Consider the following 27,226-nt stretch of genomic DNA (forward strand, 5'->3'; position numbering starts at 1 on the left):
TGATGAACTTTTTAAAAGGAACTGGCTCAGGCAAGTGTTAATTCAATAAGAAATCAGGAACTTGTTCCCACTTCATCTGGCCTGTTTTGAGCAGGATAAATTGGTAGCAAAAAACCATTATTGGCTATTTTGCTCTTTAAAGTTGAGTGGAATTTTGTTGCCTGTTTTTATGGTGCCTGCTCAATTGTCAAGGGATTGGACACATTGAGTTAACTGTATCCCTGATATAACTTCCTTGACTCTAATGTGATGACTTTGGCTCCTTTTGGCTAATCGCATATGTATAAAGTCTTGCAAAGGGGTCATATTGACAAAGAATCTAACAAGTGTTGCGGTTTGGCCTAGTGTCAATGGCAAGCAGCTGCCCAACTGGTAAAATGTAATGTTTCCAGTAATTTAGACAAGCAAGAATGTAACATTGTTGAAGAAGAGACATGATCAATGGCTCCATGTCTAGTTGGCAGCCGGTATCAAGCGGAGTGCCCCAAGGGTCGGTCCTGGGGCCGGTTTTGTTCAATATCTTCATTAATGATCTGGAGGATGGCGTGGATTGCACCCTCAGCAAGTTTGCAGATGACACTAAACTGGGAGGAGTGGTAGATATGCTGGAGGGTAGGGATAGAATACAGAGGGACCTAGACAAATTAGAGGATTGGGCCAAAAGAAATGTTATGAGGTTCAACAAGGACAAGTTGTTGAACTTGTAAATATATAGTTTCGGTGCGCATGGCTTTTATTCTAAAGCAAAGGAAACAACTAAGAAAGACAGGCCAAATATAAAGGCTCCACAAAGGGAAGCACAGTGTGCACTTAGGACGGAAGAATCCCATGCACTGCTACAGACTAGGGACCGAGTGGCTAGGCAGCAGTTCTGCAGAAAAGGACCTAGAGGTTACAATGGACGAGAAGCTGGATATGCATCAACAATGTGCCCTTGTTGCCAAGAAGTCTAACAGCATTGTGGGCTGTATAAATAAGAGCATTGCCAGCAGATCGAGGGACGTGATCATTCCCCTCTATTCGGCAATGGTGAGGCCTCATCTGGAGTACTGTGTCCAGTTTTGGGCCCCACACTACAAGAAGGATGTGGAAAAATTGGAAAGAGTCCAGCGGAGGGCAACAAAAAAGATTAGGGGGCTGGAGCACATGATTTATGAGGAGAGGCTGAGGGAACTGGGATTATTTAGTCTGCAGAAGAGAAGAGTGAGGGGGGATTTGATAGCTGCTTTCAACTACCTGAAAGGGGGTTCCAAAGAGGATGGATCTAGACTGTTCTCAGTGGTACCAGATGACAGAACAAGGCATAATGGTCTCAAGTTGCAGTGGGGGAGGTTTAGGTTGGATATTAGGAAAAACTTTTTCACTAGGAGGGTGGTGAAGCACTGGAATGGGTTCCCTAGGGAGGTGGTGGAATCTCCTTCCTTAGAGGTTTTTAAGGTCAGGCTTGACAACGCCTTGGCTGGGATGATTTAGTTGGTGTTGGTCCGCTTTGAGCAGGGGGTTGGACTAGATACCTCCTGAGGTCCCTTCCAACCCTGATATTCTATGTTTCTATGATTAAGATGCATGGGAAGCAGGGAAAAGGTTAAGGAGCAAATTATTTTCTGCCGTTTCACAGAGACGATGGATGAAGGGTGTCAAATTGATATCTATGTGACCTCAAGAAAGAAATATGCCATCTTGCAGTGGTGCCTAAATTTTATGATAGAGCTAGGAATAGAACTTTGGTTATATGACTCCCGACCTCTGCCCCTGTGCATGCTCTTTCCATCATTAGTCTCCTTCTCTTTAGCAATACTTAACCCCTTACTGGTCACAGAAGGTTCACAACATACATCATCTGTTGACACTGCCCGTGCATTTTGTGGTACTGAAGTAATTAAAATTCTGTTGAAGTCCTCAACATTCCCATTTTTTGGGGTATCATTTAGTTGGCTTAATGAAATCAGACATGAACAGAGTGATTAACGACTAATAGTTGTGCTACTTTAGGATTGAAAATTAAATTCAGAACAATCTGATAAAAGCATCAACGTCAAGAGGGTATTTCTTTTAATAGTAGGTGCAGCATTTAATCACTCGGATAGACATTAGCTGTTGACTCTTTATTCAAGAGGAGGGGCTCACCTAAGTGTCCTGGCCATATTTCAACTCCTCTGCCCTATCTAAGTATTTATCATCATCATGAAATCGTAGCATCTTGATTAATTATATTGTTATGTTTCCACATAGACTAATGGTATGTCTAGACTGCAGTCACCGGATGTTTTTGTAGATTAAATTGACATTCTCAAACTCCCTGTAATCTGGCTAGCTCAGGTCACTGGGCAGTGAGGCAGTGGCAACATGGGCTCTACAAACTTACCTAGAACCCAGGGTAGCAACTCTCGGAACCAGCCTGTACTGAGGTTTGCAGTGCTGCAGCCTTGCTATTTTGAGAGCCGAGCTAGCTAAATTAAAGCTATTTTGGGCATGCTGTCTCCAGCTGCAATTATGCCCAGTGACTACAGTCTAGACATACTCTGAGGAAAAAAATATATAGTTTCGGTGCGCATGGCTTTTATTCTAAAGCAAAGGAAACAACTAAGAAAGACAGGCCAAATATAAAGGCTCCACAAAGGGAAGCACAGTGTGCATGACTCATTCTATCAGTCAGCAACCACTTTGAACTAACTCTGGCATTGCTATGCTAACTGGCAAGGAGGCCGACTTCACCCTTTAAGGTCGAATAGAATACAGTGACTAGCCACATGCACCACCCACTCTGCTTTCCTAAATCCCTCCGGTCTCCATTTCTTGTGCTAAACTGCCATGCTGTGTGGGCTGTTCCTGGGTTCTCACCTTCCATTTGGCTACAGTTAATGGTGGTTAAAGTGACTGCTACGTGTGTGTCTGTGCAATCAGTTGAAGTAGGTAGGTGTGAATTTGACCCATTGGATCAAAGGAAGCATTTAGAAGCCAAACATTAGGGCACACTACAATGTAACAGAATAAACAAGAACTGCTCACAACCCCTGGATTTATGCCAATAGCATACAAATATGTTAATAAACCAGCAAGGCCTTCTATATTTTATCAGATCAAGTGTGTTCTTAATTAACACAGAGGAGGCTGAATTCTCTAATAGAAACGTAATGATTATCACAATTTTAGAAAAAGTATCCAGTGGAAACTCAGAGATACAGGTGTATTAATAAACGGAAATGAATAGAGAGGATTAAAGTAAAGCCAAGAACTGATAAGGAATTCAATGTTTGCTCTATGAAGGACAAACTCGTTGGAATGCAAAGAAAAATTACACATCTAATTAGCTACTTGGGGTTTCTCTTTGACAAATTGAAGCTTTGCAATTTACAGAGTTAAGTGGCCTTTTTTTGCAGACTCACTGCTTTTTAAGAGGTCTCATTTCAGTTTTCCACATAACCCCATTGTCAACAATTCCTGTGCTTCCCCTAGCAGAGAGAAGAGTTCATTTTAGGGCTAAATGAGTTTGGTCTGGTGGCCTTTTTATAATTCTTTCAAGAGCTCATCATGTTTGACTGTGATCACAAGGAGACTATGGGTATGACAGTTTTAGCCCTTCTACAATTACTTTCACTTGAAATGAGTGCCAAACCCAGTGATTTAATCCAAGATAGGGTCAATAAAAATCTGCATTCATTTCCTCTGGATACTGGTAGGTTGCATCCAGTTTTCTTGCATTGTAGATGGATTAAAGCTAAATAAGGATTTCTAAGAGCCCTGTTTCAAATATTTATTTTTGTCGATGAAAGATGTTCACTATTTTTCTTCAGTTGCAAACTAATGCAGAAATATTTTGTTCTGATAATTTGAAAGTCAATGACACATGTTCATGAAGCAATTATTTCCCCATAATAATAGACCTTTCCCTCTATAGATCTTAAAGCCCTTTGCAAAGGTGGATGAGCATTATCTCCATTTTGCAGATGGGGAAACTGAGGCATAGAGGGACAGACACTTGCCCATGGTCACACAGTGAATCTTAGGCAGATGTGAGAACAGAACTGCAATTCTGGTGTCCTGCTCATGAGAAGATCTTTCTTTCCTCAAGTATTATAACCTGTATGCCCATCTGCCTTGGGTTTCTTTGCTGGGCTCCTCTCTATATATCATTCCTTCTTGTACATATTTGCCCCAGTTTACTGTTCTATCCACCATCCCCAAATTAATATAGCAGGTGTTACCCTTGGTTAATTGTTATGGAATTCCTTGTCTGATTACATTAAACCCACTCTATCCTGATCTAGATTGTAATGCATGTGGTGATATTTCTACAGTGCTGTCTCTGGGTATGTATGCACTGCAATAAAACACCCACAGCTGGCCTCTGTCAGCTGGCTCAGGCTGCAGGGCTGTACAATTGCTGTGTAGACTTCTGGGCTCGGGGTGGAGCCTGGGATCTGGGACCCTCTCCCATCACCGGCTCTGGCCCAAGCCCAAATGTCTATACTACAATTTTATAGCCCCGCAACCCAAGCCATGTGAGCCCAGATCAACTGACATGGGCCAGCTGCAGGTGTTTTATTGTGCTGTAGACATGGCCTATGGGGGCTTGTTGACATGGGGACATCTAGGAAGGTTAATCCAAATTAATTAAAGGTATGAATTTGAAGTGTATTGGTTAAACTGAATTCAGCCCCTATGTAAACACCCTCATTTAGAATTAAAGTGACTTTAGTCTGGTTTGTCTTAATTCACTTCCAACGTGGACAAAATCAGGTTAATTCTGAATGAGGGAGCTGAATGCAGCTAACCCACTTCAAATTCACGCTTTTAATTAGTTTGGATTAACTTTCCTGGATGTCCCCATGTCAACAAACCCTAACAGTTAATTGTTAATCGAAGCTTTGCTCCTGATAGCTATCAGTTTAACAAATAATCACTCCTGTTTCCAGTGGAGTTACTGTGAACCTGCATGTTATTTCATTGTAACCATGCTATTAAGTTGTCACCACTTCCTTAAGCCTTTTGACTGGACTCATTGAGTTTGGTAAATGATTTCTTTCCGTACAACTCCCTTGGATACTTGCCTTGGAAGGTGCTGTGTAAATGCACATTTTAGCGACACAAGGAACAAATTTAATAACTGGGTAAGTAAATTGCCTTTATAAAGTTGTGCTGTATTTTAAAGACAACATCTGATGGGGTAGTTAGTTACTATGGTAACTCTTTCATTTCCAGTGGATTATATCAGAGCCTAGTAAGAGAGAGAGCATGTGGATATGTTTTTACACTGTAAAATGTGCAGAGGACATCCTTCCATTCTTATAGGGAGTCAGAGTTGATCAGTGGGTGGTTTTTTTGATAAGCATGGACCTGAGCTACAAAGTTGGGAGTAAAATGCTTTGAGATCTGTGAATGAAAAGCACTTGGAGCATCAGGTATTCCTACTACCATTGAGTATATCTGGGTGCATAGTAGCATGAGAGAGAGCTGGACTAATTTATGAGTGGTATTGTATGGGGGCAGGACTCGGCGGTTCTTGGGGTTTTTTTTTCGTCTCCTTCCTCTGAAGCATCAGAGATGGCTGGAGATGGGACACTGGATGGGGAGGGCCAGGGCTCTGAGGTGGCACCGAGCATTTTCTCTCTCAGAAAGCAGCTGTCAATTAGGGCAATATTGTTTCTCAACAAGTGGGTTGTGACCCCCCAGTGGGGTCATGAAAGGCAATCAGTGGGGTTGCAAGTCTTTACAATTTTAGATTTTCTTTGCTTTAGATTGTAATCATCCACTCCCCAAACACCCTCACCTCAAAGTCAGATATTCTCTGTCAGCCTCTCAAAACACATACCATGACATTGCATAGACTTATCATTGTTGCATTGTTTTAGTCTTACAGTAAATATAAATGGGGAATCGTGAACATTTTTGTCTTTGCATACATGGTTGCCAACCCGAAAAGGTTGAGAAACACAGAATTAGGACATATGAGCATAAATCCTTGCAACATCTGGGCTCATTGGTCATTGGAAACTAGATAGTTCAATGCAGACAGCAATGAAGTTAGGGCCTGCTCCCACTCGCATCGAAATCGGTGGCAACATTTCCATTGAGCTAGTGTGGGATTGGGCCTTCCTGATGGAAACCAAAGGAATTTGTGTGGGGGATGGAATGTTGAGGCATGATGTATTTAAACATACCCACTCACGCAATGAGAAACCGCATCCTAGGAGGCCCTGATCACCTGCAGTGACAATGAAGCAAACTGATGATTAAATCGTTGGTATCCTGTGAGGAGAAGCAAGGAGTAAATCACTCTCGTGAGTGTTTCATTACATTAAATCTATTATGATGAGGAGCAATAACATTGACTCAGACATATGTGAAAGATAAGCAGTAAAAGCGGAGGCATAATGAGGATATTATAAACAGATGAATGATAAGCACTGCTGCCGCCGTGGAGTTATGGTTAATAAGATGTACCTGAGTGGAACAGGGCTGGGGAAAGGCTGAGGAGCTGGGGAGCTCCAGCCTGGATAGCCCCAGGCTGCGGCCTAGTATTAGGCCAAGGGGTACTGGGGGTTGCAGAGGGCAGCCCAGGGGTAGGCCAAGGCAGCAGGTCTAAACCCAACCTTGCCTGTGATGAGTGGCCTATACTGCAGTCTGCCCCAGGGAGCGGGGGCTAGTTGGTGACTGGCAGTGGCCTTATTCTGAGGCGAGGTAGGGATAGTGGGTGCGGGTTCCCCAGGGAGGGGAGACCCTAGTACTGAGGGGTGTACTGCCAGGGGGCAGCACCCCAGAGACAAGGGCACCGGGGTCCGGGAGGGACACGGGGGCCAGAGGACAGGCGGATCACCAGCCTGCAGGGGGCGCTCCAGGACGCTGGAAGAGCTAATTCCCAGAAGAGACCAGCAGGAGGTGCCGCAGGGGTGAGTCCGCCCCTCTACACTGCCTTTCAGATGCCATCCCACAATGCCCCACACTGGCAGTTAAATTGGCGCAAGTGTTCCTGGTGAGGACATGCACTGCTGACACAAGAAGCGTAGTGTGGACATGCAAAAGCAATTCAATTACTGCAGTAGCTGTACATCAACGTAACTTAAGTCAGCTTAATTTTGTAGTGTAGACTTACCCAAAGTCTCTTTGCAGCTCCTGCATTTCAGTGGTGTGAGGCGATCCTTAATATATACCTTGTATGTGATGCACTTTATAGCCCTTCATGATAAATATCTGCATATATATTACTGTTATAACCCCCTAATATTTCTTCAAACAAGAATTTGAGGCAAGTAATAACACCTTTTGTTCATGTCTTATGACAATTATAATGAGTCAGAGTGAATACATCTTTGGCTAGAACGATAGTAATGGCCTACTTTCTCTTTTCTATGCAGTTTTTCTGGGTTCTTCTGGTGATCTTCATCACTGAGGTGCTGTTGATATTCATTGAAATAATCTTCGAAAACAAGGTGAGCTTTTTGAACTTTTCTTGGAGTGTGCAAATCACATTTCTCCTGTCTGAAGAAGAATGCGGAACTGCCTGTTCAGTTAACCATTGACATGAACAAAGGCGGATTTGTTTTCTCCCAAGTCACTGTTTTCAGTGTTATGCTATTTAAGAGACTCTCCCCTCTTCTTTTGTGCATGGCTGAAAGCTAAATATTTCTCATTGACCATTTATTCCTATATTGTATATTAGTTTTGCAGTTATATAGTCTCTCGTACACTCTGAATTAGGAGAAATTGTCAGAATTATTAATAAAGATACAATGCTCTTTAACTTTCCTCTTGCCCACAAATTAGGTTAGAGATACACTCGATGTTGGCTCCAGAGCTGAACACCAGGTTTCAACTGATACCTTTAAAGAAATTTCCCTCTCCCGTTATATGACCAGATTGTTAGAAGGGTTGGGTAAATATTGTAAGCAAAGGATGGGAAAGACTTTTATGTCTTTTGGATGAGAGATACAACCAAGATTCTCTGACTAAACTTGGGGATTAAAGTTCTGCATGGGAAAAATTTTAAAGGGGGATCCTTCCACTGGCTATCCAGTATCCCACTGCATCAAGTTTCAAATGCCTGTGAAGGGTCTAAGGCAGTGGTTCCCAAACTTGTTCCGCCACTTGTGCAGGGAAAGCCCCTGGCGGGCCAGGCCGGTTTGTTTACCTGCCGCATCCGCAGGTTCGGCCGATGGCGGCTCCCTGTGGCCACGGTTCGCTGCTCCAGGCCAATGGCAGCTGCTGGAAGCGGCGCGGGACGGCCGCCACTTCCAGCAGCTGCCATTGGCCTGGAGCAGCAAACCGTGGCCACTGGGAGCCATGATCGGCCGAACCTGCGGACGTGGCAGGTAAACAAACCGGCCCGGCCCGCCAGGGGCTTTCCCTGTACAAGCAGCGGAACAAGTTTGGGAACCACTGGTCTAAGGGTATTAAATTAATTGAAAGTAGAAGTTAGTGGGAGTTGGGTACTTAATGCATTTCAGTTCCTTTGGAAAATCCCAATTGGTATTCCAGACTACCTATTCCCTTGGGAAACAATGTCCTGAACTTTAATGGTGAGATTTTCAAGGACACTTAAGTGGTTTGGATGCCCAATTCTCATTAATTTTAATGGGAACTGAGCATCCATATCCCTAGTCAGCTTTGTAAAACTCCAGCTAAAAACCCAAGGGAACTTTCTATAAGGATAGTGGGTTTTGTGCAGCACTGCTTTGCCAGCTCATGCACGACACCCTGCAGTACTGTCCTGCTATAGTGGTGTTTTTGTTTTATTACTACAGTATAGACAGAGAAGTACTGTGGGATGGGAAATGGTCCTAGAAATGTAAAATATGCAAAAATGTTTTAACTTGTTGCTTTAGAGGCTGTACTGTTTTTTCTTTTGTAGCTAGTTGGTTTCAATAATGGGATTTATGTTAATACATTTCACATCAGATCCTAATTACCCATGCTTAACGGGAGTATTAAATAAGCATTGGGAAAACATAGTTTCCAGTCTTCCTCTTGCGCCGACCACTGAGCTCTCCGACTTTTGCCACTGTTTTGTATGGAAATTTAGTTACATCTGTCAAAACAATAAAGGGGCCAGCAAGAGCAGGAAGTGGGCATGAATATTGAGTGAGCATGTCACTCCAGGAAGCTGCTTTTAAAATAGCAGGAGGGTTGATTCAGGGGCTTGAAATTGCTGAAGGTCATAGGGAATCTTCTCCAAGCTTTAGTTAAATTAACTCCTGACTTCCTTTTTTGCAATGTCAAAGACAATAAAGGCCATTGATAAATTTTTCTTTACTGACTGATTTGATAGGGCCAGAAGAATTGTGAGACGGGGCAGACAATTGCTGCATCAAATCCAGTGTCTCCTCTCACCCAGTGGTCAATACCAAGTGTTGCAGTGGATCTGTGAAACTCATATGCTGCACCTAGTTAAATATCAGAGGGGTAGCCATGTTAGTCTGTATCCACAAAAACAACGAGGAGTCCGGTGGCACCTTAAAGACTAACAGATTTATTTGGGCATAAGCATCTGAAGAAGTGGTTTTTTTACCGACAAAAGATTATGCTCAAATAAATCTGTTAGTCTTTAAGGTGCCACCAGACTCCTCATTGTTCTAGTTAAATATGCAGCTCTGTGTTATAATGGGGAAGAGATATCTTCCTGATCTTAGTTAAGGATCAAGGTTTGCCCTGAAGCATTAGGATTGATGGTCCTTGTCACTTTTACCCTAGTTTAGTTATATACTGGAGGGTGAAATTCACCCCTATGTACAAGGCCCCACTCAAAGCCCTGTGCATCAGTTAAGCGCTTTTGCAGTCTTTCCAGCAAAGGATTGATTTCCCCCCCCCCCCCCTCATAAATCCTCTTTGGAACTTGCTGAGCTTTTTGCCTCAATTATGTTAAATGGTGCTTGAAACTTTTGCATATGATGCCTGTACATCACTGTAATGGACAGATTAAAAATGCTTACAATAGGTGTTCTTTTCTGCCACTCTCTGAATTAAGCTGAAGAAACCCTGCTACTTCCAGTATTAACTTGACATCACAATCAGTTAAATGCCTTAAATACAGAATCATAATCTCTGCTGGCTCACACAATACCCAGTATGGCTGAACCATTTCTAAAATGCATACTTAGGGGCTTTATAAAAATCTGTTCTGTTTGTATAAATGATTTCATGGATCCTTTAGCACTATAATAGCTGGGGGGGAGGGGGATTTTAAAGAGTGTATTATCTCCTCAGTGACCTCAAACCCTAAACACAAATCAGTACTCAGGAGGTTCAATCCTACGTGAGTCATAGCCAAAGGAAAGGTTTGCATGAGCCCCTGTAGTGAAACAGAAGTTCACACGACTTATTGTTGCATTGCAGGAGTTGCAGATGCCATTTGTTGTGTGATAGGCTTCCAGTTCCTCCTTCTGGGTTGGTATCGGGGACGGATTATCTCTGCATTAGGCCATCATATTCCAAACAAGCAGGCTGAGTCACCTGAGTTAGAGCTGTGGGGCCTGATTCTTCATTGACTTGCAACTTATGTTGTCCTGTATACCTGGGGACAATGGGTGTAAAATGCTTCCAGTTGCATGACGGAGCAGAGAGCTCTCATTGTGGTGCACAACCGTAAATGACAGCACGAGGGGTCAGGCCCTTCTTCTTAACTCTGATTTCTTCTTCACTAGCATTCCTACAGGTGCTCCACTCTAGGTGTGCTAGTGCCCCCTGCGTCTTCAATCGGAGATTGCTCATACCAGTGTCCATTTGGCCTGCGCATGCATGCTGGTCAGCCTTGTGCCCTGTGCCATTGTTGTATAGAACCACCCTCAGTTCCTTCTCAACTGCCTCGGCCTGAGACTGAGCTCTGGCAACTGTCCCATTGAGATTTCCCCAACTTTTCCTCTTCTCTTATTAATAACACATGCCCAACCGCCAGAGGAAGAGGATGATCAGCAGGAGGGAGAAAAGCTGCAAACATTTTTTTTAATGGAATTGCAACCCTTCCGTTAAACTTGTGGCTTGAGTAAAACCATTAACATCTAAATCATCCCTTAATTTAATTTAATGGGCGATATAAATATTTAATTAAAAATCAAACAATTGGTGAGAGAGAACAGAGATTTAACAAGCGATGAATCTTCTTGACCTATAATTGTCACACTGCACAAAGCAAATGTGAATCTGCATTTGGAATAAACTACTAGGCATTTAATTATGCCAATTGATATGTAAATGTGCTCATGGAGTTGCAGATGATTTAAATTAAATACCTGCTTTTGCTGCCTTGTGCCAATTGAAGTAGAGAGTTTATGCAGCTAGAATTATTTAGCTCTCGGCCATTTAGCCACTGTCTTAAAGTCTAGATTTAATTCAGGATGCAGTAAATGGATGGTTCCACTGATCTAGGGTATAAGGTTCTTTCAATTGGGGAATAGTATGTCTCCGTGGTGCCTACAATATAAAATATTCTGGTGCACGTAGCTTCTGGAAACAGCTAAACATAGAAATGGTCACAGACAGCCTCATTATGAGAATGTGTCTTGCTTTAAATTGCTTCATCACACTAAACAAACAGTTACCTAATTTATAGGTGCAGTAAGTTCTTAGAGCACTCTTAAAAGTTTCTGGATAGCCGGGGAGAAGAGCATTACTACCATGGGCCTCATTCTGACATTGAATGGCCATCAGAGCCTAGGCCTTAGGAAGCAGGAGCGATTTCTTCCCTGTGTGACCTTGAGCAAGTCTCTCTGTTCCGCAGTATCTTTATCGGAAAAATAGGGATAAATCCTTCCCTACCTCAGAGGGGGGTGGCGAGGATAAATTCTTAAACGTGACAGGGTCGTGTACACAACATACGTTACAAAGACTAGTGTCCCAACACCTGGCAGCTTTACAGGCATTCTCAGGATGTACTTTGCCTTCTTCCGGATGAACACAAGTGGCAAAGACTTGCATCTTTATGCTGCCAGCAAAGAGATGCAACGTGTGCACTTGTGTCTGTTCTATAAACAGTGTTGATCATCCCATGAAGTCATCCAGGGAAGTACTGGACACACAAAACACGCACAATGAAAGCTGCTCAATATTAAGCCAAAAAATCTGATTTTTTTAATTGAAAAACCTAAAAAACAATTTTGGCAATACAAATCAATTTTTCATTTAAAAAAAAAAACTAACAACATTATTTTGGCCAAAAACATTAATTTTTCACTTGAGAGTGTCTTTTAAAAATGGAAAAACATTGATTTTTCATCAAAAAATCTATTAAACTAGTTTTGGCCAAAAGAATAAATTTTTCATTTAACCTAAAAAAAAAAAAAAAAACTTTTGGCAAAAACATTGATTTTTCAGCAAACAATTTATTTTTAAAAAATTCTGGCAAAAATTGATTTTGCAATTAAAATTCTTGATAAAAGAATTGGCAAAAAAAATTGCTTTTTCACTGGAAAAAATCAAATGAAATTTTAAGCCCAAAATATATATATATTTTAAATTGAAAAACCTCAAAAAATATTGAATCGTGGCAGAGCTTTCAGCTATGGCAAACCTCCGGCTTCATCTTGTTTGTCTTCAAGCTAATGATGGGCATTTAAAAAAATGCCCAGCAGTCTATCTTTAGATGCGGAAAAATCAGAATTAACATTTTAATAAACTTCTGCATGAGCGATTTCTTAAAAGCCATTTTCAGAATATTCAGCTAATTTTACCATCTCAGCAGGCTGCGTCTTCTCCTGTGGGGTCCCTGCGTGTGTCTCCTCTCACACCTTCTTTTTCAAATTCCTCTAGCATTCTTCTTCCCTATTCCCCAGCTCGCCCAACATTTGATTTTCATGTCAGAATTAATTATGCAAAACAACCCCCCTCCCAAAGCCCCCTCCCTTCATTAATATTTCTGAGTGTTTGTGGCTGGTGGTATCTTGTCAGAACTCAAACCGCAAACATACTCTGGGAATAGGGCCTGCTGTTTAGAATTAGAGGCTTTGCTTTGAGCAAGCTAATAAGCTTTCCAAGCATCTGTAAAATGCTTTTTATATTAAACTACTGCTTAATTTGAAGTATCTGATATGTCAAAGTATTCTTGATATGTGCTCTAGGAATTGCAGGATGAGTCTTTGATGGGCTACCTCTGTCTCTCCCTTAATGTAGTTTTGTGCATAATTAAATTACCAAAAAGTAACTGGATAAAGGTTGGTAAACGGTGTTAATGTTTGTAGAGGGCTTCTTTCCCATTTGTAGCTCCCTCGCTCCATTGAAATGTTCTTTATTTAGCCTGAGCCAACTCCACACGTACACTTGTGCCAGGTTCAAGATCCACACTTCAGGCTAACATCTGCAGTTTGACTGTGAAAGGGGGGAGGGAGGGCACTGGGGAGAGGAGGTGTACAGGCTGTGGACAAAGGGAGCTGTAGCATTTTTCAGGTGGTCCCCCCGCAAAAAATAACACTCTTTCCACCACGCTAAGGCCTCTAAGGCAGTGGTTCTCAAAATATTTACCATTGTGGGCCACATCCAAGGTGCCACAAGTACTCCTGTTATTTATCCAATACTACCTGAATGGCCCTGAGGATGTCACATGGGCTGCAGCTGTGTGCTGATTGGGCTGCAAGTGGGCCGCGGGTTGAGAACCACTGCTCTAAGGACACAGCGACTAGGGATGTGGGGGAGGGACAGTGTGACATGATACTTCAGGATATACCCCAACATAACTGACTTTTTAAGTGTGTGAGGAGGAGCTTAAAGACACACACAACCCTCCTACTGCTGCAGAAGTTCTGCAAGCTGTTTGTTGTGTTCAACCATAGCAATCAGTTCACATTTTCAAGGCCATTTCTGCTCTCCTCCCTGTCTTGTAAAGTTCCCTGCATGGAGCGTGGGATTTTACACAGGGGAGCAGAATTCTACCCTTTCTTTACTAGTGAATAGATAAGCAGGCTTGATTCCATGCCTGTCATCCTCAGCTGGGAACAATTTTCCCCTCCCACCACACTCCACGTAATCAGGATACTCCACTAAGCAATTTGACCACCTGGGGTTGAAAATTGAATATCCAAACAAGAAAGTTGTTCCCTCCCGATGTTCCTTATCCGAAAAGAATAAAATCAGCCATGTCATTGCACCCAACTGAAACTCAGATGAAATTTAAAGCAAAGGACCTTTCCTTAAACTTCTTTTCGGAAGAGCATGAAGAGGTTGCTATTCAGTGTGATAAAATGCGGGGACCCTATGTAGGAGTTGGCAGCGAAAGGGTTAGTACAGTCTCTCAGAAGAGATCACAGCTGCGTGCCCTTAATTCAGTGATTGTGAGGGTGGCAGAGACAGGCCAGCTGTGTTGAGTTAATTAATTTATCTCAAGCATGCCAAAAGCTGAGCTGTGAAGAGACAGGACTAGCTCATGGCTAGACAGCACTGGGGGAAGGAACTGGTGAGGAAAGTCTTTTTGCGTGTGTCCGTTTGTGGTCTCAGATTTTAGCTGCACATAGGGTTGCCAACTTGGTAATATTTAAAAACCGGATGCTCCAGCAGGAGTGCCAGAACCTCCCCTACCCCGTCCCTTCCCGAGGCCCCACCCCTGCCCCACCTATTTCCCTCTCAAGCCCCACCCCTTTCCCATAGACCCCTGCCTCTTTCTCTGAGGCCCCGCCCCCATCCACTCCTTCCCCCCCCCCCTCTGCTTTCCAGTCAGACACCTGTACTAGATCAGTATCTCTTGCTGTCAGAAATGGGGGCTGGAACCTTTGTCCTACAACTCTTAAACACATAGATCCACAGAACATGAACTAAAGAAACTCTTTAAACTATCGGTACTAATATGTCCCATATCCCCTCTCTATGCAACTAGCTATTATGTTGCAATACAACCTCTTATGTGATGCAGTCAGGGAACAAAGTTACTAACAGGATGAAAAATGTTAAGTAGGGAGAGAATTAAATGTGCAAAGGGCTCTATGGAGAGAATACTTAGATCTCCGGTGTTAGCAGCAGCATAGCATTAGTTCACTAACACCAACACACAAACGTGAAAAGTAAATAAATAAAAACGGGGGAAAGAATCAGATCCAATACAACAAATCATAATTGTAGCCAACAGCCATATGACAAATCTCATGGTTCATTGTGCTGCCTAGCCCTGTCATCAAAGGGCTGAAATACCTATGTATTAATAAATCCCATTTTGGGGAGGGATTTCTCTACAGACACAATCTAAGATGCTGTTGGCTTCCCTGACAGCTATCTACATGCGTCTCGCTGATAATGGCAGGCAGGATAAAGATGCTTTTATTTACTGGAGGTCGTGAGCTTGTGTAGAAAATAAAGGATTTGTGTTTGTTTAGAACCAGCTGGTGCCTTTTGTATCAGCTCTGCCTTAAGAGATCTTTGTCAGCTTGTTGTTTGTGTGTCCCATTCCACATAGCAGAGTCCTGTGTTTCATGACGGTAGTGGGGTGGTTACCCTGCTCCTTAAATAAGAAGAGTAAGAACAGCTGGGGGAAGCTGAGTGAGTAGCTGACCACAGGTGTGGCCAGCTCAATCAGGGCCCAGCTGGCCCTGATAAGAGGGCTGTGAGCCAGAAGTTGGAGGAGTCTCTCTCTAGTGGTGGAGAGAGAAGGACCTAGCTGCCTGGGAGCAGGGTACCAGAGGTAGAGTAGTGCTGGGGAAAGGCAAGAGGAGCTGTGGAGCTCCAGCCTAGTAACTCCCCAGGCTGCAGGCCTTGTGCAAGGCCTAAAGAAGGTACTGGGGCTGCAGAGGTGCAGTCCGGGGTTAGGCAGAGGCAGTTGGTCCAACCTCCCCCCCCCATTGCCAATGATGAGTGGCCATTACAGACTGCAGTCTGCCCCAGTGAAAGGGGGCTAGATGATGACTGGCAGTAGCCACTGAGGCAAGGTGAGTATAGTGGGTTGGGGGTTCCCCTGGGACCTAGAGTAAGGGGGTACTGCTTGGGCAGAACCCCCAGGTAAAGGGCCACTGGGGTCTGGGAGGGACACAGGGCCTGAGGCAGGCAAGACACCGGCCAGCAGAGGGCACTTTGAAGCTGGAAAAGAGCTAATTCCAATATGACCAGGAGGAGGCGCTGCGCCAGTGAGTCTTCAAGGGGAAAAATAGTACATGATAAGTCTTTGACCATAAGGGTCAGATTCTGCTCTCCCTTGCTAGGGTTGCTAGCCCTCCAGGATTGTCCTGGAGTTTCCAGGAATTAAAGTTTAACCTTTAATTAAAGATTATGTCATGTGCTGAAACCTCCAGGAATATGTCCAACCAAAATTGGCAACCCTATCCATTACACAGGTGCAGCTTCCATTGAAAGCAGTAGGCATGGTAGCTGCTGCAGGAGTGGAACAAAGTTCTGTAAATGAGTTGGCCATCACCCGTCGGTCCCCTCGTGGCCGGGGACTGCCCGGCTCTTTATTTCCCCTCTCCTTTTACACAGCCCCCATGCACCTTTGCTCAGCCAATCACTACACCCTTCTTGGGGTCTGGGTTTATTCAGATAACAATAACTCTAAAGTAAAACTCAAAATCCCACCAATCTGTCCCTGGGCCCAGCTTTTACCTCAGAGCCTGGGTGACCGAAAAGGTTCCTTCAACAGAGTAATTTTATCCATTCTTAGGAGGCAACCTGCTCTGGGGTTTGGCTTGTAGCTGCCCTGCTAAGAGCTGACTCCTTTGAAGACTTCCCAGAGTCCGTTTCCCTCAGCAACTACCTCAGAATACAGAATTGGTAGACAAGGTTTAGGAAAAACTGAGCAGGAATGCACGTTTTTGTGACCTGTCTTGTAGGTTAAGTTGGCAGGGCCTGGCCATATTTTAGTCAGAATACCAAAGTGTGTGACTGCCCTGTCAAGTTTGGATTATTTGGGAAGTCAAGATTAAGGGAACAAGAATACTCTCTCTGTGATCCAGAAAGACAGTTGGAATGGCCTCCTGGGCAATGCCCCCAGCTCAGGGTGGATAGGGACCAATGTGCTGTCCGGTACAGCCCAGGCATAGGCGTGGGCTGGAAGAGAGAGTGGGGATGTCAGGGGCAGGAGGAGAAATGGCTGGTGTGCCTTGGGTTGCAGAGTAGTCCATAGGCAGCTGTTGAATGCTGCTTTAAGTTAGGCACTGCTCTAATTCATGCTGGGAGATGTGCCGGCCCCAGGAGTTTGCCCAGAGTTAGTTGGCTCAAGGATACCTTTGGCCAGACATTCTCTGCTGCACCTCCTGAGATGTATGGCACAGAATCTGACAGGGTCTGCTTGTTATGCTCATACAAAGCACACAGGATCTTTATAGAGGAAGGCAAATACGCAGCATTTATTGAAAATACAACAGTTAGCATATGCTTTTCAGACACACACACATACACACACACACATAGTCCTGCATTGATGTTTATACTTACCAGTCCAGAGTCTGGATCAATCTAGTGGCCAGCCAGATTGGTCGCAGAGGGGAGCAGGGCTCTATCGGTTGTGATCCGATGCTCCTGGAGTGTGGCAAGATGAACCCAAAGTCCCATGGCCAAGCACCCTGTTCTTATAGGGGTTTTTTTTCTGTTGAAGTCTATGGATTTTGCTGTGTCAGTTTGTGACCAGTTACACCTCCGAGAGGGTCATCCTGTCCTTTTTTCGATTTAATCAATTGTCCTTAGGGGTGCCAGCCTTCACCTCAGGGTCGTCAATCTGCCCTTCATTATGGATGTCCTTTAAGTCTCTTCACTCCTTCCTTGACCATCTGGCTATAACAATGGCCTTTACACCTTATCTTTTCCTGATGCATACATTCCTCATTCACACAAACAATCTCTTACAGAAACCTTCAAAGGTATACAGACAGCATTTTATATTCAGCAGAATACATTGTAAATCAAGCCTTGCTAAATCTTATAACTAAAACAATTCACATTGGGGCTTCAGGCCCTCAACATTCCTCTAATTTCCTTAACATAGATACAATACAAGTTTCTGTCTCTTACTTACTAAAACCTTAAAACAAAGAAATGTATATTTAACTAGAGTGCCTAATTTGTAATACATATAGGAAACCACAGTAGACATTATAACTTATCCTAAAACAAAAAGGTGATCATAATCAGTCATAAGGATTGTCCTGGTCTGTCATTCCTTTCTGCTATTCAAAAAGGGTGGCTGACAGGATGAAATCAAATCATACATTAATTCTTATGGGACATTATAAAATCCTGCTCCTACATGCTGACCTGAACACAAAATGACTGTCTGTAGACAGCAAAGCCCTTAGGCCTGGTCTGCACTACGCGGTTAGGTCGACGTAAGCTGCCTTGCATCGACCTAGTTGTGGAAGTGTCTTCACTTAAATTTGGCTCCTGCTGACGTAAGTGCCTATCTACGCCGATTTAGTAACACCACCTCCCCGAGTGGCGTAGAGTCACGGTGGTTGTAATTAGGTCGATGCAGTGTCCGCCTGGACACTGCTTTGCTTGTGTCAACTGTTATTGGCTTTCAGGAGCCGTCCCACAATGCCCCACCCGGACAGTACAATCGATACAAGCGCTCCTGGCAAGGGCGTGCATCGCCGACACAAGGAGACAAGCATGCACACACAAGCAATTTAATATCTGTGATAGCTCTTGGGTTGACATACTTTTGTAGTGCAGACATGGCCTTAGATATTTAAAGATGCAGTATGGAGCAAATAAAGGCAGAGGTTGCATACAAGAGTGCTAACCCTGAAGGTTCAAAAATCAAGAGTCAGGCGCCAGAAATCATAAGTATTTAAAAAATAAACTTTGGATTCTTATTTGCCTTCTGCTGTTTCAGGTTTTAGGGATCACATTTTCAAGCTTTTCTTCGTAATCACAAAGACTGGGAATGTGTTTTTGTTTGTTTGTTTGTTTGTTTGTTTGTTTGTTTGTTTGTTTGTTTGTTTTTTTAAATGAAAATTGAGATTCTCATGTAATCACCTGACTCCAGTAGCTGGAGCTTTAAAAAAAACACCAACTATTCTGAGATGCAAAATCACAAGACATGGCAACATTGCGGCCTAAACCTTGGACAGTGATCTAGAAAGATGATGGTGGTTTGTAAAAAGGCATAATTTCTGTAGCCTTGTATTTGTCTTCTGTTCTTGGTATTTTCCAAGCATCTTTTTCACTTTGGTATTGTGCTGTTGCTTCTTTTTGTTTCCCCAGATGAATGCAGTTTTCCATTCCAACATCCAAGAGGGGATTAGGCATTATTATGATGACCTGGATTTCAAGAATATTTTGGATTTTGTACAAGAAAAGGTTAGTTTTGCTGTGGTTTTGCTTTGTTTGTTTGTTTAAGTGTTGGCATGTTATTGTAAAGATTGACTTGACACAATAATTCAGTCGATCCTTCCAGAAGGAGCCACCTGTGCTTCATTAAATAGCAACCAAATAATCAATAAGGGGAATATTAATTGAAAACATTTATTGATTTTTGTTTTCCTTTCTGAAAACAATGTCTCATGAGTAGTAAGCTGCAATTTCTATGAGTGTGAGAGATATTAAAAAATATATTTAAAATAGGTGATAATTTCCTTCCTACCTGGAATTCATTTCCATTTCAAGGAATGTTTTATTCAGTTTTCCTTAAAAATGCATCCGTCAATCAATCAATTTTTGGTTCTGCAATGATCCAGACGAACCCGACAGGTGCTTTACAGTTGCAAATCACTCTGCTACTGAGGCTAAACATTCTTTCTGGTTAGTCTCGTGTTTTTACCATGAAGAATCTCACACAGTTAATTTATGCACTCACAATATATAATAGTGTGTGTGCACCCACTCCAAGAGAGAGCCCCTTTGTGCTTTGAAAGAAGTTACTTTTTATCTTCACGTTTTCATGGATAATCTCTGTTAACTACTCAGTATTGTCAGTTTTTATCACCTGAAATATTTTTTATATTAACACAAGCTCTGATGCTAAGTTGTTGTTGTTGTTGTTGTTTTTTGCTAAACTTCATGACTATTTAAGCCAAGCCTCAGAAATACAATACTTGATAATCCGCTTTAAGGCTGGGGTTTACAAAGGAGCCTAACTCTTCATATATACAAGCCCTTAGGGGCCCTACTTCCATTGAAATTTAGTAGTAGCTATGTAAATAAAAATTTCAAAAATACCTAAGTGACATAGGAACCCAAGTCATAGAATCATAGAATCATAGAATATCAGGGTTGGAAGGGACCTCAAGAGGTCATCTAGTCCAACCCCCTGCTCAAAGCAGGACCAATTCCCAACTAAATCATCCCAGCCAGGGCTTTGTCAAGCCGGGCCTTAAAAACCTCCAAGGAAGGAGACTCCACCACCTCCCTAGGTAACGCATTCCAGTGCTTCACCACCCTCCTAGTGAAATAGTGTTTCCTAATATCCAACCTGGACCTCCCCCACTGCAACTTGAGACCATTGCTCCTTGTTCTGTCATCTGCCACCACTGAGAACAGCCGAGCTCCATCCTCTTTGGAACCCCCCTTCAGGTAGTTGAAGGCTGCTATCAAATCCCCCCTCATTCTTCTCTTCTGGAGACTAAACAATCCCAGTTCCCTCAGCCTCTCCTCATAAGTCATGTGCTCCAGACCCCTAATCATTTTTGTTGCCCTCCGCTGGACTCTTTCCAATTTTTCCACATCCTTCTTGTAGTGTGGGACCCAAAATTGGACACAGTATTCCAGATGAGGCCTCACCAATGTCGAATAAAGGGGAACGATCACGTTCCTCGATCTGCTGGCAATGCCCCTACTTATACAGCCCAAAATGCCGTTAGCCTTCTTGGCAACAAGAGCACACTGTTGACTCATATCCAGCTTCTCGTCCACTGTGACCCCTAGGTCCTTTTCTGCAGAACTGCTACCTAGCCATTCGGTCCCTAGTCTGTAGCAGTGCATGGGATTCTTCCGTCCTAAGTGCAGGACTCTGCACTTATCCTTGTTGAACCTCATCAGGTTTCTTTTGGCCCAATCCTCTAATTTGTCTAGGGAAGTCCCTTAAGTTCATTTGAAAAATCCTATCCTACTTTTTTGTTAATTATCAAATAGTATTGACAGGAAAAAAGCACACCCCATCTCTCAGAGGAGGCAGTGTGGCGTAAGTGTTAGAGCAGTGGGGTGGGATTCAGGAGAGCTGGGTTCTATTTCCAACTCTGCTATTGGCCTGCTGGGCAACCTTGGACAAGTCACTTCCCCTCGCTGTGCCTCAGTTTCCCCATCTGTAAAATAGGGATAATGATGCTTACCTCCCTTTGTAAAGCACTTGTAAAGCCCTGTCTCTGTTCCAATTCAGGTAATTATTTTCGGTTTTCCCTGACTACTCTGCAATCTTATTTGGCCAAGGCATTCACTTTCTGTCCTGTATTTCTGTATAGCATTGCTGTAGGATCCATTTAATTCATAAGTAGGTGAGGTGATTATTAGGGATCGCGCTGAATGAAAGTAGAAGAATACCAGGCACTGTATTGTTTGCAGGGTATTTTATGCAGTCAAGGTACCATGGCTGCTGTTAAAGAGTCAGCATCTACCCACAGTTTCCATACAATGCAGTGTTTTACTGTACATAGAGTAGGAAGAATTGCAGGAATTCCGATACTTCCATGGGTAAATATTGATTTTTAAATGGAGACCTGTAATTGACAGATATATTAAGTTTCTGCTAGCTGCAAACATGATACTTTCCTAGCAAGAGTTCAGAGGGAGTCACAAGAGCGTATATGACTAGTCACTGCTCATTCTACACTCCTCCATCTCTGTGTATCCTATTAGCAGAGGTGATCTGGCTTATTAGCAGCATGATTTAAAAAAAAAGTCATGTGGTTTGCTGGCAGCAAACATATTGTAGGGAGAGTTTTTCAAAGGCTCTCATCTCTCTCACTGGGAGTGAATGGCTCATGTTTTAGAAGTGAGGATAGTTTATGATCTTCATGGCCATGGTTTGAATGCTGCCCTGTTGACTGAACGTCATTCCCATTTGATACCATTTGCCAGAATTTGGGAATGGGAGACAAGGGATGGATCACTTGATGATTACCTATTCTGTTCATTCCCCCTGGGGCACCTGGCACTGGCCACTGTCGGAAGACTGCACTAGATGGACCTTTCGTCTGACCCAGTATGGCCATTCTTATATTATTATGATATCCGTTAGGTTGTTTGTATGAAATGCATTGATGGCATTGTCGTTCCTCCTGGATAGGTATTTATATCCTAAAACCTGCCTTCATTATTGCCTTTGCTGGGATTCTCAGCACAGAGGTCAAGAAAGGAACAAGGCATGGAGCGTGAACTACCTCCTTGTGTGCGTGAGCACCAGCTGAGGCACCAGTTGTACAACTACTAGTGAATTGATTAGAGAGAGGCTTCCACAGCATCTGCTGACCTGAGATGTGTGTATTTTTTTTTACAGGTATCTGTGTGGCACCCATCACTAGAGTAGCTGGGTGTAGTATACATGGACTTGTATAGAAATACCAAGTAATCCCTGTGTGCAGGGAGCTAATAACCTACAGCCTTAATGTATATATGTATCAGCCTTATGAGATTTCTCTCACCAGTTACCCACAGCAAGAGGGTTTTTGATAGGTGAATAGATTATTAATAGTTCTATTATCATCTTCACGAGAAGGGGAATGTGGGGGTGATGCAGACTTTGTGTCTCAGCTGGTACATTTTCATAGCTATTTGACAATGTGTTTCTTTAAAAATAGCAAGATCTAATATCTCCTGGTAGGTCTTTTAAAAATTGCTAAACACCTGATTGAGATGCACAACAAGGAACGTGGAAGCTTCAAAATCATGTCATTCTGCCTCACTTCCTGACTACAGGCTCTGCTCACATAGGCTCATGGGAAACGTGGTGTTGCTGTAGGGGATCTAAGGAAGGATAACAGCCAGGCAACTCAAGAGTCACTGGTCCCTGTCACAAAAAGGAACAGCGTTCTCTTTTTATAGTCTTGTTTGCTCTGGTAAAGGCATAACATAGAGTATGGATATTCATGAAGTCCTGTATCGGGGGTAGCCATGTTAGTCTGTATCCACAAAAACAACAAGGAGTCCGGTGGCACCTTAAAGACTAACAGATTTATTTGGGCATAAGCTTTCGTGGATAAAAAAACCTCACTTCTTCAGATCTGCATCTGAAGAAGTGAGGTTTTTTACCCACAAAAGCTTATGCCCAAATAAATCTGTTAGTCTTTAAGGTGCCACCGGACTCCTTGTTGTTTTCATGAAGTCCTGAGCAGCAGATCTTCAATTATGTGCCTCAATAAGTCAGTTGACTAGCTGAGTGACGTTATCTGGTTTTTTAACTCTAACAACTAATTAGTTCACATAGTGCTGGTCCCCTCTGCCCACTAATTACTCATTCACTTAAGCCTTTTGCATGGGAAGTTAATTGTTAAATGTTTCATTCCTTTCTCGCCAGTCCACCATTGTTCAGTCACGCTTCCTCCCTGTTTAATGTTGACTTCCTTCCGTACATTGTGAATAGTTGTCATGAATCTCAAAGCAGAGGCATACACTCACAGCACAGTGAGCAGCTAAGCCACATGTGGGTGGCATGGGGAATAGAACTGCAAGCCAGAAGGGTCTGCCACTTGAGCTGAAGGAAGCATCTGTCTGTACCTGTCTTGTCTGTACCAGTGTTCTACTTGCTTTATGGATAAATAGAGGATTTGACTCCTCCAGGGTATCAAATGACACCATTCACAGGCTCCTGGCCATTTCAAAATGAGAAGGATCTTGTGACTTAAAGCATCTGAGTTCCATTGCTGGTTCTGCCACAGATTTTGTGTTTACTTTATATGGTCTCTCTTTTGGCCTGATTTTCAAAGGTGCTGAGTACAGATGCTGACTAGAGGCGGACCAACTCTAGCAAATCAGTCTGTTAACTTCTCTGCAGTGTAGATTTCCTGTCTGCACAATGAGATTCCTCCCCTAGCTGACCAGGGTCTTGCAGCTTCATTAATTAATGTTTTTCATTAGCATTTGTAACACACAAGGCAGCCCTTGGAAAGAAGGGACTTTGAGAGTGCTGTTCGTTTTCAGCATCTTTGTTGAATGTAGGAGTGGTACCATTGCTAAATGTTTTATCTCTTAAAGGTCAAGCCTGGATTCAAATTCACCGGAACAGTCCAGTGCTGCCAAAACATGCTGTTCTGAGCATAGTTGAGTCTCAGAAGGTGCACAGAGCCCTGCTGCAGATCACTAGTGACAGTCCAGGATTGAATCTGGTCAGCACATCTTCATTGCATCAAGTGTAGAATGCAGGAAGTGAGTTCCTTTCTGACTTGGTTAGCTTCTTTTCCTTGGTTTTTTGCTGGTTTTCGGACCAGTGAAGCTGGAAAGAGAAGTAATCCAAGGTGCTATTGCTGCTTCGTATTCTTTCCCCATCACTGCTGCTGGCAATGTGCTTTTATCTCTTTGATTCAATTTGTTTCTTTAAATTAAATGAGTAAGAGCCATTCATCCATAAAACACTTTCACATAACTGGCAGTTCCTGTCCTCGGTTCTGCATTGTCTTCTCCTCCTCCATCCCTGGCTTCTCCACATATCTCCAATATTTTAAGCTTGAACTCCCTCATTGTTTTATTTCTCAGCAATGCCAAGCACCTAGATTTGGCTAGCTCAGGGGTCGGCAACCTTTCAGAAGTGGTGTGCCGAGTCTTCATTTATTCACTCTAATTTAAGGTTTCGCGTGCCGGTCATACATTAAGGTTTTGCGTGCCAGTTTTTAGAAGGTCTCTCTCTATAAGACTATAATATATAACTAAACTATTGTTGTATGTAAAGTAAATAAGGTTTTTAAAATGTTTAAGAAGCTTCATTTAAAATTAAATTAAAATGCAGAGCCCCCCGGACCGGTGGCCAGGATCCGGGCAGTGTGAGTGCCACTGAAAATCAGCTCGCGTGCCGCCTTTGGCACGCGTGCCATAGGTTGCCTACCCCTGGGCTAGCTAAATCTCCCGAGTGCTTTCTTATGAAAACAGGGATGGTTTCTACAAATCATTAGGGTTTTGCCATTGATGATCCCACGTATAGTTAAGGCTGAAAGAGAAAAGGCCTTGAAGGTCCCTGTTAAGCATTTTCTCATGACTCATCTCTTCTATTCCATCAGGGGGAATACACAGGACTTTTTTCAATATCCCTCCAGTGTTGCTTTTTTGGGAGGGTCAGATTTATTGCAGGTCAGTGAAAACTGGTGAGCTGTCCAATACAAGGTGTACACAGCAATAGCACCTTGAATGCACTCTCTACTTGCACTGCATCTAAGAACTTCACATGATTTGTCTACCAGTGGTACTATCGCTGGTAGACAAGTCATGTCAAGTTCTTATGATACGTCAAACTTTAGCCAATAGATGCCATACTGTTTTGAGAGAGGCTGTTCTTGTGGCATTTCCACCCTGACCAGAAGCAGGAAACATCAGAACATGGTCATGTTCTCAACTTCCAGTGCAGTATCACTGGATAGTTTGGAAAGCATCTTAAAACCTCTGTGCTCAGCTGGACATCTTGGGATTTGCCCATAAGAGCTTCCGGTGCTGTTGGCTGTTCTACCGTTTCCTGCCTCCTCTTCATACTCCACCTGCTTTATATACCCCAGTGTCTGTTGTTGTTTTTTTAATTCATTCAAGCCTTCCCTCTGGATTCTATTTTAGGCAGCTAAGGCTAGATCTCCACATGTTACACGGGAGGTATGTAGTGTTTGCAAAAAATTTTACATTTGAGACTAAGTAATTTGACGGTAGCATAGTTTCCCTTTAAAGGGCACCCGATCAAGCATTATTGCATTTATTTCTGGTATCATCAGATGGAAATGTGGGAGCAATAGAAGTTAAAATATTAGCATAATAAATATTGCAACCCACAAGCTTGGGGGAGCTGTTCCACGTCCCAATTTTCTAGATAGATACATCCTTGAATGAAACCTTGAATCATGAGTCAGACCCTTGAAAGCTGAGAAGGGTACTGTGTTTCTTGTTCATATGTCAAGCCTCTTTTCAACCAGAAATCGGCAAAGTTAATCTTCCAACATTTCTATAGTTCTTTCCCTTATGGAATTTAACAGATGATAACCCTTTTGCTGGCTAGTCAATCCATCTCATAGAACTTAACCGAAACTGATGTGGGTTGCCAGAGGTTCAAAATCCCTAGAGATTAGATTTCATTCTTTTAGGCTTCAGAGTAACTTTCTTTTAAAACCATAATGCATTTCTACAGCATTCTATTGGCTTTGCCCAGGATCTTCAAAGGGAGGGAGATAGGCATCCCATTCCCCTTGAAAGTCAATATGAGTTGCAGATCTTGGCCTTCCATCAGCCTATTCATTTGTATAGGATTTTTCTATAGGAGTTTCCTCATTGTGTAAGGAAAATCATTTTGTTGCACTGACGAGGCCTGCTGCCTCAGCTACTAACTGGTACAAAACAAATCTACCAAGGGTTAAACTCATTTTGTGTTGACTGTAGCCTGCCACCCATGCAGTAGCAGCCTGCAGAATTGCATAGGACCCTAAGAATTACCATATTGGATCAAACTAGTCCCACAGCCAGATGGTTCAAAGGAATAGGAATACCTTGGGCCAGGACTGTTCCTCTTTCAAGCTTAGAAAATAAACTGGCTGAGTTAGAAGGGATTTGTAATAACTTTTAACGTGAAACTGTGCCCCAGTGGACAATCTTAAAGATACCTAAACCACTGATTAGCTGTTAAAATCAAAAGCCTTTCAATTTCACTCTCAATTTGAAGTCAACGGTAATACAGTATTTCACATTTGAATAGCCCCTTTAATTTTAAAATGTCAAAGCACTTCACAAATAATGCACCTAGCTCCTCAGAGAGAGTAAGTGTTGTTATCCTTATTTCATCATTTGGGAAACCAAGGCACAGAAAAGGAGGGAGTAAATTTCCCTTAGAGAATCTGTGGCAGAGCTAGGAACAGAATCCAGGAACTGGACTCCAGTTCTTTACCTTGACTAAGATCATTCTTCTTCCATGGAAAAGTAAGCCAATCCCTCTTATTACTGAAAGAACAAAGTGTAAAGAACAAGATTCTTGCTATAACAAATTTATGTGTTATACATGCTTGGAAATAGCTTCAAAGCTGCTATTTACTATTGCTAAAGCTTGGCAGTTTTTGCAAGTCATACCACTATTCAGAACTCATTCGGTTGCCTTAACTGAGGAAATAATAAATAAACTAGATTTTATATATTGTCAAAGGTAATAAATAGTGCAAGTAATAATGCAAAGGAGATTGGTTAGGACTCAATAAATCATTTGGATTAGTTTCCCTTACACCATATG

The 27,226-nt window shown here is 42.8% G+C and overlaps 1 protein-coding gene across 1 annotated transcript in view; it reads left to right on the forward strand.

The window, feature by feature from the left end:
- The window catches only part of LOC135874779 (tetraspanin-15-like), a 198,079-nt gene that overhangs the window by 78,691 nt on the left and 92,162 nt on the right, over positions 1–27,226 (forward strand). Inside the window, exons 3-4 of the mRNA XM_065399708.1 lie at positions 7,356–7,430; positions 19,099–19,194. Of these exons, the coding sequence (XP_065255780.1) occupies positions 7,356–7,430; positions 19,099–19,194 (171 nt within the window). The remainder of the gene's footprint in view (positions 1–7,355; positions 7,431–19,098; positions 19,195–27,226) is intronic.

Source organism: Emys orbicularis, chromosome 2 (genome assembly GCF_028017835.1).
Source record: "Emys orbicularis isolate rEmyOrb1 chromosome 2, rEmyOrb1.hap1, whole genome shotgun sequence".
Lineage (NCBI taxonomy): Eukaryota > Metazoa > Chordata > Testudines > Emydidae > Emys > Emys orbicularis.